General features: G+C 38.3%; 2 protein-coding genes across 2 annotated transcripts in view; both read right to left on the bottom strand.

The window, feature by feature from the left end:
* The window catches only part of MAN2A1 (mannosidase alpha class 2A member 1), a 162,257-nt gene that overhangs the window by 125,017 nt on the left and 24,162 nt on the right, over positions 1 to 13,078 (bottom strand). Inside the window, exons 2-3 of the mRNA XM_036847857.1 lie at positions 7,049 to 7,306; positions 4,255 to 4,399 (exon numbers count right to left, since the gene is read on the bottom strand). Coding sequence (XP_036703752.1) covers positions 4,255 to 4,399; positions 7,049 to 7,306 — 403 coding nt within the window. The remainder of the gene's footprint in view (positions 1 to 4,254; positions 4,400 to 7,048; positions 7,307 to 13,078) is intronic.
* LOC118892854 (RNA-binding protein 3-like) lies at positions 390 to 1,562 on the bottom strand. Its single transcript, XM_036847860.1, has one exon. It carries the CDS (start codon positions 1,470 to 1,472, stop codon positions 1,002 to 1,004), a length of 471 nt encoding a protein of 156 aa, XP_036703755.1. The 5' UTR covers positions 1,473 to 1,562; the 3' UTR covers positions 390 to 1,001.

Below are 13,078 nucleotides of genomic sequence, written 5' to 3'. Positions count from 1 at the left end.
AAATTATTAAGAAAAGTCAGGTTCTTCTCTAGCATTTTGCTTGATAGCAAAAATTACTTTAGTTTTAAAGGTCTGTTTCTGACCATTATTTTTGTCTCAAGTGGAGAGGGGCCTGAGGGTAAGGGTCATTAACATCTTTCACTAAGACAAAAAGATTCAACTGTGGTTGCTAGGATACCAACAGACAGATTCACTTATTACAGTCAGGAACAGTTATTCATAATGTCTTCTCACAAAACAACATACTAACTGCAACAGGAAGGAAGCTTAATGCAAACAAAGTCTAAAGGGCAGAGGCAGTCCCTGCCCTTTAAGAGCTTAATATCGTCTGTTACTGGTATTTAAAAGTGCATTTTAAATAAGCTATTTTTTTTTTTTTTTTTTTTTTGTTTTCAGATTTCATCTTTTTAATCAACTCGGTGAAAGACATCCTAAACGCTACATGAAACACAACAGAATATTTTTTTCTTCCAGTATTAAAAAAAAATGACACACAAATATTTTTAAGAAACTTCTATATAATCAAGGCAGAGATCTGGAGTAAAAAACACCTCTAAGTAATCATGTTCTTCATTTCTTATAGTTACAGTCAGAAATTGCTTCCTAATCACGATTAAACATTGTGTACAGGTGTTTAAAATGTTCCTAGATGCACATTATTTAAAAAAATCAGTCTGGCCAAACATTTTTTGCCAGAACCAACATTCCTGAGAGCCCGAACTAAAAAACTGGTAAAAAAGGAAAAAATATCCAGACTCCACAAACGTCTCAGAATTTGTCTTTAAATGGGAGAAAAATTTAAAAAAACACATGGAACTTTCTGAAAGGTCTTTAACAAGCTACCTTGGGAGCTCTACTCAAAAAAAAAAATTGATGTAACTAAAACAGATGTTTCAGTGCAGCTCCAAAAATCTTTATAAATACAGCCATTTGGAGGGATGGTCCTGGATCAGAAGAAGTTTTATTCCTTGTGTATCTACATTAGGTGTGCATGCCTCATCTCAGTTGTCATAATTATCCCTGTAATTTCCTCCTGAGTAGCGGTCATAACCACCCTGGCTTCTGCCGCCATAGTCTCTGGACCTTCCATATCCATATCCATATCCTCCAGGTCGGCTGTCATACCTGCCACTTCCATAGCCCTGGTCCCCACCACCTCTAGAGTAGCTGCGACCACGCCCACAGGCCCCAAAGGCACCCCCTCTTGTTCCCCGGGCCGACTTGCCCGCGTGGTCTACACGGATCTGACGACCGTCCAGAGACTCTCCATTCATGGCTCTCATGGCATCTGAGGCATGCTCTGGATTGGTGAAGGTGATGAAGCCAAAACCCCGGGATCGCTGAGTCTCCCGGTCCTTGACAACAACCACCTCAGAAATAGGTCCGAAGCTGCTGAAGTGGTCTTCCAGAGCCTGCTCATCAGTGTTGAAGTTGAGCCCTCCCACGAAGAGCTTCCCTTCTTCAGAGGACATGGCGGTAAATTCAAGTCCTGGAATTTAAGTAAAAGGCCGAAGAGACAGCTACCGCCAAGAAGCCGAGAGACTGCTATTTTTTAAAGGAATGGAAATAAGTAGACAGCAGGAAGAAGTGAAGGAGGGAAGTTAAACGTATAGGCCAAAGAATAAGTCAACTGTTTCATCTGAATCTGCAGAGTCACATTCCTTTGTTAACTTATTTAACTGAATGAGTCTGTACTATGTGTTGATTACTGTTCTAGGCATTAGCACCCCAGTGGCTAATAAGACAAAGTTTGAGCCCTCATTGAGCTTACACTCCAGGAAGGAGACCAAGCAGAAGTTAATATTTCTGCCTATAGGCAAGCATGAATGCGTGTGTGTGTGTGTGTGTGTGTGTGTGTACACAGTGTGAAAAGGGCACGGAGGCAGGTCAGTGAAGGCCTTACATATATGTAGTGATTACTACATGCCAAGTGCTGGGCTAGGCAATGAGGACAGAGTGTAACAAGAGACACATGTTTTCTGCCACTCAAGTTTATCTGGGTGGGAGATCCAGGTAAACTAACAGGGAAGTAGTCTGGTGCCACTTACTGCCTGTGTAACCTTGGCAAGTTGGTAACACCTTCATCATGAATAGTGGCACTAACCTTCAAAAGTTATTGTGAACATTAGATGTTTATAAAACGTTTGGCACATTGCCTGGTAAACTACAAATTTTATTATTTCAGTTAAGAGCCCACGTTATAGAATAACAAGAAATGAGATTGGTGGAAACTGAGGATGGCAGAAAAGAGGAAAGGATAATAAAGGTCTGTAAAAAATCAAAAAGGGAGGAGAGTTGGGTTCACATTAGAAGCTCTTTGTAAAACACACTGTTAAGTGTATTTATAAGCCTACGAGGAATAGTATACAATGGAATCACATCACATACCCAATTAAGTGACAAGAATTAAACGATACATGATTGGCAGAGAAAAGAGGAGGAGAGAACAATTTAAATAATAAAAGTGGCTCTGCCACTATCTCACTCAATGAGGGACTATTTCAGAGTAAATGAGATTTACAGAAAAAAAAAATCTGCAGTCCTACAGGCAATTCTCAGATCCCACATGTAAAGTGTGAGCACCTCACCTCACTGAGGGAGTCCAGATATAAACAAAGACAGTGTGTTTTTTCATATGTGTCCCCTAAATGCAAATGTACTATTTAATCTGGTGCTCAAGGGGATAAACAGCAAAAGGAATTTTTATCAGATGTGATTTTCATCACCTTTTGTACTTACTTTATAACTAATTCTTGTCCACTATATGACCTCCGCTTTATAGATACACAATTTTCTACATTTTATAGATAAACAAGCCCAAGGACACCAGAAGGTCTGCTTCATTCTGCCTGGCTCCAAATCTCTGCAGCCTTTATTCAATGCCCAGGCAACCCTGAGGTTTGATTTGAAGGGCAAGGTTAAGATTAAGGAGGAAGGTGATATAAAACATACAAGAGGAAAAGTTAACAAGACTAATAGGGAATTTTAGGAAAAGATAAAGACATTAAGACCAAAGACAAGGAAATCAAGTCAGAAGCTGATGTGTAGTAACTGCTCATCACAAATTTCCAGAACAATATTGATTTCACATATACTATACCTCTGTGTATACTAAATATTGAAGTATACTGGAAATTCAAACACTTCAGCATCCAAGCTCCATCTCCCAGACTATCTCTCACACCCAAAAGCAGGGCGCATGCGTGCACACACACACACACACACACACACACAGCTTCACCAAATCATTTGTCCAGACATAAAGTAACAAGTTCTACTGTCTTAGAAACAGAAAGAAATACATAACAATAAACTAGTTGAAAAGAATATAGTATGACAAAATTGAAAATTGGTAATAAAGAAAAAAACCTTCAAAGTAGTAAATGAATATGGTGCCTCTGAGAGTAATAATGAAATTGAGAAAAATAACAAATAGAAGCAAAAGTCAGTCATTCAAAAGAGGTCTTTGGAAGTATATTCCAAAAAAAAATCCTGCAACTTAATTCACTGGGCATTTACTCAGTGCCTGTGTCCTCACACTAACAGAGATAAACATCGAATCACATTTCCCATCATCATTTTAGCAACTTCCCTTTACCTTGGGGGGAAAATCTCTGGCCTCAGTAAATAACAAAAGTTGTCATATGAAAGAATAATAACATTAATGATAATGATAGCAGTTACTCTAGGGCTGTGTAACATACCTTTAACATTTTACCCTATGAAGTAAGTACTTTATCCTGATTCCACCTGGGAAAAAACTTACTCTCATGTTAAGAAGCTGGCCTAAAGTTGTTTAACACTGTTGGGATTGGGACTCACTCTCATGTCTGCTTAACATCAAGGCTCTTAACCACTTTACACTGTTTCTACATTTTAAAGATACAAACTTTCCCAAGAGCACTCTGAGTTTTCTAACATAGAGTTTATGGATGTGAAATAATTCTCCCACACAATACGTAAGAAGTAACTGAAATGAACTATCAGTACCTTAAATGCATGTAACTTTTCATCTCCCAAAGCTAAGACCTTCTTGTGTTTATTCCTATTTCATACTATACAAGTATTATCCTTGAATGGCTCATAAATTGATAAAATGAGAACACAACTACATATAAAATAAATATGTTATTGTTAAAAGTCAGAGAATAACGTCTCAAAAATTTGAGAAGTGGGTTATACCAGATTCTCACTAAAATACTCTGGGCCTACAAGGGCTTATTAACCTCTAGATTTTTGAAGTGCAAATTTTACCTGGGTCGTTATGGGAATGAGGCACCACAAAGACTTGAAGGGGCTTAGTATCCCATTCATCAGCTTTGTAAGTAATGTCAAATCCTTGCTTCCAAACTCCACCATCCGGATTGTCAAAAGGAATTAGACTGTAAACATCCAACATCTAAAAATATGAGACAAAAAAAAAAGTTAAATTTAATCATGTATAACCATTATTAATTTAAACTTAATGTTGGAAATATTTGCTCAAAACTATTCCTTGCTGTACTCTGTATATATATTTTAAAAGATAAAACTATTTCTGTAGACATTAACTAAAGAGTTTAAGGCAGAAAATATTTAATCACCATTCAAAGGATTAAAATGCTATTTGTATTATATAATTAACCTGATAAATAATCCCCTTCCTCTTCTGCTTCTAATATAAAATACCTTCATACAATTCTTCCCTTGCTTTACTTCCAATACAATTTAATAGAAAATGATGGGAACTGAAGAGCAAACCAAAAAAAATTTCATCATGATCAAATATTTTAGCATTTTCAAACACAGTACTGAAAATTATTTTCTACTTCGTCTTTATATTATAATCAATCTCCTATGTTTTAAAATCTGTATCTGAATGGAAATGGATCTTTAGCTATTCTTTAATTTCGCCTATGTATGTTTACCTTTTTTATTCTAAAAATAAAACTATAACAGGGTCAACTAGGTTTAAAATTGGAAGAATTTTTTACATTGAGATTTAGCTTTTACTGTTCAAATATTTTCTAAGTTTCCAATGTAGTGTTCCTTCTAGATAATAATCTATTTGGACACAAAGGAAAAAAATATTACAGAAAAACAAAGCCAAACAAACCTAAAAACTTATTTTTCATACTCTCTATAACAGTAAGTGTAACAAAGAACACAAACCTTCTTTGGTAAAATTCAAACTAAAAAATTACATCTTAATAAATACAGAAATGGGTTACAAATTTTTTTAAGATAAGCAAATTATATAAAAGTGAATACAAAGTATTTTAAAACAATAATATATCGTTCACTTGGAAGTTCATAACTAAAATAAAATACTCCCAAGGATGAGAACAAATCTTTGGGAACCAGCTGGATAAGAGGATGTGAGAGCACTCTCTGCTATTCCTTCCAGGTCTTTCTTGGGCCCTGCAGCTTTCCCAGTACCCTGCTGCCTTGCTCTGCCTGATTTCCATGGCTGCTCTGCAGCTCCTTTCTGTCCAGCTCAGATTTAGACCCTTCCCCTCCCCCCCAAAAAAGATTTTATCATCTCCCTTTAAAAGGTACTTAATTAAAACTTAAACAAAGCCAAGCCTCACAGAAATAGATACCCCTTCAAAGCCCAGGATCGTGATCCTATCTGAACCTGGCCACACACTAGGCTGATGAGGCTGTAGGCACGCAGCCCGGGCAGCTCCACTGTCCCCAGCTTCTGGCGTGGCCTGTGAGCCATGGCCTCGAGATCATATCATGTTCTCTGTCCCCAAGAGTTAATGAAAACTTCTACTCTGAAGCAAGGCCAGAGCCAACTCCTTTTGTCCAACTTTAAAATATTCACACCCCAGGGTCCTGTCACCAAGTTCCAGTTTCCAGTCTAAGGTACAACGTTAAAATAGCTCTTTGCCAATTTGTAGAACAGAGCAAATATGAGTGACACACCCAAAGTTTAAGAAAGGCAGAAGTCCTTTCTCACCTTAGTTTTCAACTCCTCTACCCTCTAGAACAGTGCTACCCGAGGGAAATATTATGCAAGCCAAATACATAATTTAAAATTTTCTAGTAAAATGAAATAGGTAAAATTAATTTTGATGATATATTTTTTAACCCGATATATTCGAAATTTTACCATCCCAACATGTAATCAATATAAGAATGAGCAAGATATTTTACATTCTTTTTTTCACACTAACTCTTCAACACTCTGTGTGGATATTAGTGCACATCTCAACTCAAATTAGCCACACTTGAAGTGCTCATTAACCGCAGGTGGACAGCAGCCTCCGTCCTGGACAGCACAGCTCTAGAACATTTCCCTTCCCTCTCACAAAGGCATATTCAGTAAAAAGAATCTAACCTTACACTGTGTGAAACCTATAATGTAGAACAGATATATACTAAGAGTAGGGCTTTTCTGGTACTCTCCAAAGGAAGGTAAACAAAATCTCTTTGGCCAGATTTAAACCTCTGAAGATCTTCAACTACTACAGAAAATAAGACCTAAGAAGCATACAGAAAAGGCCATAGTCAGGAAGTATAAAATAAGAAAAATTAGGAGAAACACAGAATTACAGAAATTTATCACTAAAAAGAACATTAATGATCATTTGACTAATCAAATGATTTTATAAAAATAGAAACGATAATCCAGAGAATTCAGCAACTAAGAACAGATACCAGATCAAATCTAAAAAAACAAAAACAAATCAAAGCCCAGTGATTATTCTTTTTTTTTTTAATTGAAGGCAAACTTTTTTTTTAAATTTAATTAATTTATTTATTTTTGGCTGTGTTGGGTCTTCGTTTCTGTGCGAGGGCTTTCTCTAGTTGTGGCAAGCGGGGGCCACTCTTCATCGCGGTGCACCGGCCTCTCACTATCATGGCCTCTCCTGTTGCGGAGCACAGGCTCCAGACGCGCAGGCTCAGTAATTGTGGCTCACGGACCTAGTTGCTCCACGGCATGTGGGACCTTCCCAGACCAGGGCTCAAACCCGTGTCCCCTGCATTGGCAGGCAGACTCTCAACCACTGCGCCACCAGGGAAGCCCAGCCCAGTGATTATTAACGAATGCATACATTACCTGCACATCTGAACTCTGACTTCCACTTTGCGAAGCAAACAGACAGTCTCCAGGGTCAACTGTGAGAGACAGCTGTTTCGATGGCAGAAGAGGTGAGCCAGCACCTTGGCTGAAATTGCCTTTTGAGCTTTTCGAACCATCCTCCACAGACTCACTCAAATTGATGACCGAGTCTCTAATATTTGAGATGATCTCATTATTCTCAGCTAGCAAACGTTCCAAATGGTCTATTTTTTCTTGCAACATTGAGAGCTGGCCCTACAATAAAAAAGAAAAAGGCAGCTATATGAAACTCTAATATAGCTCTGCTGAGACACACAACATTTTTTTTAAACTATGTGCCTGACCAAGAGGGCAGCTACTCACCCTTCACTATCCACTTTTATAAGTGGGATCACAGAACGCATGAACGCATACAGCTGGCTGTTAAAACACCAATTTACAGCAGAAAATCTTCTCCATGGCTGCAATCTTCGTTTAGTCATATTTTAAAATGTGCAACAGAAAGACCAAAAATATTGGGGGCTATATTTCCTATTACCCCAAACCCAGCCCTAAAAGATCTTCAGGTCTCTAAAATCACTAAGTACAACACCATATTATACTCAGATATGAAATTTTAAATTTAACTATAATTGATTCCAGTTACTTATAAGAGCAAAAATGTATGAACCTAAAAAAGATCATTCCATTTCAATCAGTAACACTAGTGAACAATCCTAAAGAAGAACTATCATCAATAGAAAAATCAACTAGTCAACTCTTAATTAGCTATATTATGAAAAAGATTGGCATGAACTTTCCCCAAGCAACTGCGCTGTAAGTCATTTAGATTGCTCCTACTATACTACTGTGCATCTTTCGGTTTTTTTAATTGATCCTCACATGTAGAGGCTTGCCACCTCTAAACATAAACCATGCTATATAGAATAACCCTTCAACTTATGAGAGCAATGACAATCTTTGTCTTGTTCACTCCTATATCTTGGGTCCCAAATACATAGTACTTATATGTTTATCACATGGCCCTCACATTTCTTCAACTCAACAATAATTCTTCAGTGAACACCCACTGTACAGGTATAAGGCTACATGCTGGAAAGACAGATGTGCATTAGATATGGGTCCCTGTCTGAATACACAAGGTGACATTGCATTTGTGCCACAGCAATAGCAATAGCAATAGCCTGCGCTATGACCCCAAAAATGTCCACATTAAGGTTTAATAAAATATATGCATAGAAAATAAACAAATCCGTACACCCAGAAACAAAAATTCTCTCACCAGTAAATAACAGGAAGACAGAAACGGGGAAGGAAAAGAAGAAGAAAAAACACCTACATGTCCCAAAGTGAAGGACTGGTCAAGTGATACATCTAATATCATGAAACAGTTTTCAGTCACTAAAAAGTTAGAAATACAAATTTTCAAAAAAAAGAAATATTGGGAAGTTACTTTCAGGAGATACAGTGAAGAAAACCCAGTTTTAAAATAGTATGTATGAAAAACATAGTATGTATGACATGATTGATCCTCTTTTGATAAAAAATACATAAGGAAGGCCATAATCAAGATGGAAAAAACTGGTTAAGGGTATTTATACTTTTCTTTAGTCCGTTATGAGTGGTTGTGGATTTTGTAATGGGGAGGCCAAGAATAAGAAAGATTCAAGTTCCAAGTACTGACCAGTTCAGCAAGGGGTGGGGAGAAATCAACAGAGTGCTATCTACCAAGAGAAGACCACTTCAGCAAACTGTGAGAGAGGTGACAGAAGTCTGAAGGGACTAAGGGAGATATTTTGGAATAAGAAAAAAAGTACAGTAAGTCCCCTACATACGAATGAGTTCCATTCCAAGAGCGCGTCTTTAAGTCCAATTTGTTCGTAAGTCCAACAAAGTTAGCCTAGGTACCCAACGAACACAATCGGCTATATATTGATAGCACTGTACTGTAGTAAGTTTATAATACGTTCGCATCTTTGAAAGTTCACAGCTTGAAGGTTCGTATGTAGGGGACTTACTATAGCCAAGATGAGAGGCAAACCAGCAGGAAGGTACCTTGAGGGTGAGTGGGAGAGACAACACTGGAGGTGAATAACCAAAGCCTAGACGTTGAAGAAACAAAGAGCACAAGATGGCCATGGACCTCCTCAGACCTGAAAGATGCTCTCACAGGCTTCTCTACTTAGACACGTATGATAGAAAGAGCCCCCTACAGGTCAGAACTGTAGTCCTTTAAGGCAACTGTCACCTCTAGCGTGGGGTGCCACGTCCTACAAGGGAGAACTCAAGCCTGTTCATCAATGTATAGAGAAGCAGAAAGTGCAAGGTCTTAGCAAAGAACTCATCCTGCAAAACAAGCCCCACTTCCCCCCGTGAAAAGCAAGAGAGAGAATATGGATCAGTCCTTGACTAGAAATGGCAAAGCAAAGGAAACTTGTTGGATCACTGACACACTAGGTCAGGGTCCAAAGAAGCTAGTTGAACCACAGAGGTTGCCAGTCAGCAATTGAGCAATATTACACTACAAATATTTCTTTATAGGCACACATCCATATTGGTCGATTGGCTCTCGTGGAAAGACCAAAGGGGACCCCTTGGCCTAACCCAAAGTTCACCCAAAGAAGCTAAAAATATTTGAGAGTTAGGTACACAGCTGACTAATCTGTATTTAATTTCCTAAATGGACATGCTATCAAAGGCTGTCTGAAATAAGGGAAAAACTTTTCTTCACTCATTATCACAACACCCCAGACTGAGGCTTTTTGAAATCACTACTGATGAGTTTTGTTGAATATTTCCAATACTGAAGATACAGGCCTACTTCAGTGATGCTTGCAATTTCTACCACAGCAGGTAACAACAGCAAATCAAGTTCCTCTGAATCCAAGCAGAATTAGAACATGTTGCCTTGTCTTGCCTGCAGTAAAGCTACACACCTCCATAAAATAAAACCTTAGCTTAGTCTAAAATACCACCATCCCAGAGCTTTTAAAGATGCTGCGTGTTTTATCCGACACTTATAATGTATAAATTAATTCATGGGTGCCCATGTTTCTCCAGATCTTTCTGTACTTTCGGGAAAAGATAATTCTGGAGCCATGCATATAGCAAAGCCACCTATAGCTTAAAAGAACGCACTGAGAAAAAAGAGCCTCCTTTTGCGAATATTCTCACTATGGCCCCAGTCCCGAAACCCATGGATGAGAGTATTATACAAAATAAACATTACAGGCGATGGATGTTCCATGAAAAATGATCCTGCAGGCACTAAAGATGACTTTCAATCTCACTGTAGTTTTAAAGATACAATTAATGATCAGTACCTGGAATTCTGTACTGAATTAATAAGTCCATGGAGAAAATTATGGCCTAGAGATATGTTAGCATAATGGTCTAATGAAAATCATTTTTTAAACTATATTATGAAGTGGAATAAAGTCTCGCTACAAACAGCTAAAATTCTTGAAATATACATACTTCCATAAGCAAATTCTGTACACACGACAGAGAAGCATGATATGACCTTAAAAAGATACACTTGCAGTCTGCATTAAAGTAACAGAAATCATAGATAATGTTTCAGTTATGCTGACAAGTCAAAGAATGCTGATGGTAATATTGAAAAAGACAATTTTCTGTAGGGCAAGAAAATCACTTGTGAGAAAACCACTTTATTCTTTGATTTGCTAATCAGTTCTACAGGGAGGCCACAGTGTTGCACTGCCAAGGAGTGGGGAAGGAGGTCATGATATTTGATTTACTCTGCTTCTGGCGAAAAAGAAAGACTGAGAGAAAAAAAAAATCACTGATAGCAAAGACTTTTGAGAGAGAAAATTTAGAGCCTACTACAAGCAAACCAAGATCAGTACCCACACCGCCCTATGAACAAAATCAATCTATATACACCTAACTGCTAAATCCAAAAACTTATATAATTATTTGCCCCATATAAGACACTAGCTGCTGGGATTGGCATCACTGTAATCACTCAAGCATGGCTGAATCTGCGTATCATTCTTCCTTCCTGTTACAACTGAAAAAATACGTGCCTCCCCGCCCCACGTCAAAGACCAACACTCCACTGGTGAGCTCCAAACCCATCTCTCTCAATTGCTCAAAGGCTGTATTCTTTTGGTTAAACTCCCTCAACACTGCTTCATCAAACTCGCCTTCTAAAAGCAACTCATCCTCAATAGTATAACATATTATATTAGGTCAAATTATATGAAATTGCCATTCTCATAAGCCAAAAATAGTCAAATGTCACCAATTTCTTATGGTTCAACTTAACACTATATCCTATCTAAAAAAATAAACTCTGGTGCTTCCCTTAGCCCCACCATTCCCTTCGAGGGCCCCACCCCCTTCACAGACAAACAGAGGTTATCAACAGTCTATACATCCCCCTTCCTTACAAACTCCCATTCCCTCATCTGGCCATTCCAATCAGCATCTGCCTACCACTCCACCAAAACTGCCCCTGAAAAGCCCCCAAAGGCTACCATGTTATCAAGCCTCATTAGCCAACACTGTCCCTACTCATCATCTCGAGGAGCATTTGGCCCAGTGGACCACTCCCTCCTCCCTGAAATATTTTCTTCACTTGCTCGCAGCACAGCATGCTCTTGGTTTTCCTCCTGCCAACTGTTTATCAGTCTCTTTCTCTCCCCAGTATCTAAACAATGGAGGCCCTCAAGGTTAGCTCCTGAGAAATCTGCCTTCTCTATACTGTCGTAAATGATCTCATCCACTTCTTGGTTTAAATTCCATTTTCTGTACTGATGTCTCCCATATTTATATTTCCAAATGAAACCCCTTCTCTGAAAAATAGACCCATATATCCAAATGATTACCTAACTTCTCCACTTCGGTTTCAAACTTAAGTCTGAAAGATTACTTTCCCCAAAAAGCCATCTTACTAAAGCTACTTAGTAAAGACTGGAGGCCTATGTCTACCTCGTTGACCACTCCTGAAATCCTCCTCACCCTGCTCACACATCCAACCTACCTGCAAGTTCATTCATCCTACCTCCAAAATATTTACTGAATCCATCTACCTCTCTCCCTCTCAACTGCTACCACATTGGTCCAAGCCACCAACAATCTCTCCTAGCCTAGTATAGCAGCCTCTTAACTGATTTCCTATATCCACATCCTTCAACCATGCCCTACTCAGTTGTAATACCTTTATTACAATCCAGTGCTAGTTTCTTATCACACTTCAAAAAAAATTAAAACACCTCACACTAGACTCAGTAAGGACCTGCATATCTATCTCCCCACACTGCTCTCTTTCTCTCTCTCCTCCAACTTAGCTTCACCCTGATCTTATCTCAGTTCTAAACCAGCTCTTCCCCACCTCATTAAGACCTTGGTACATGTTCTCTTTACAGAATGCTCCAACTTCCTTCTGTTCCAAATGTCCCCTCATAGTCTTCTCCAGCCATCCTCTCGAAAATAGGCCTCCTCATGTTATACTCTATGTCAGCTTATTTTTTGTTTCTTCCACAGCATTTTTACCTATTTTATTCATGTACTATTTCCCCATCTTCATCACTAAATGAATCACTATATTTAGAACAAGCACCACAGCTGTCTTACTCATCATTGTACCCTGATGCCTAGCACAACACCTGGCACACAATAGAAATGCAAATATTTACTAAAAAAAGAAAAAAAAAATGACAGAAAAACAGTGTGTAACATTTTTCCTAAGACAAGGAAGTAGTAAATGTCATTTTGGGCACATATACCTACACCAAAAATAATACAAATAAAAATGAAACTAATAATTTTTAAAGAAAGAAAATTCAGAAACACTCTTCACTGTAACCCAAAAAGTAGGTAAGAAAAGAATCAGGAGTCCTAAATAATAGGGTGATCTTCATGGACTGTTTGGGAAATGAAATAAAAAATGACCCATATTCGGCCACATAGTGACAATCATGACCTCGTGAGTAGAGTAAAATATGTGGCTCCTTTTCTAGGGCAAAGATTATGGATTCTGTACAGTCCAATCAAATGTTT

Source organism: Balaenoptera musculus, chromosome 3 (genome assembly GCF_009873245.2).
Source record: "Balaenoptera musculus isolate JJ_BM4_2016_0621 chromosome 3, mBalMus1.pri.v3, whole genome shotgun sequence".
Lineage (NCBI taxonomy): Eukaryota > Metazoa > Chordata > Mammalia > Artiodactyla > Balaenopteridae > Balaenoptera > Balaenoptera musculus.
Note: the sequence above shows the minus strand (reverse complement) of the source record. Positions and strands in the feature narration are given on the sequence as shown.

Excerpts from the sequence above, each read along its gene's own strand:
- LOC118892854 (XM_036847860.1), bottom strand. The coding sequence starts at position 1,472 with ATGTCCTCTGAAGAAGGGAAGCTCTTCGTGGGAGGGCTCAACTTCAAC.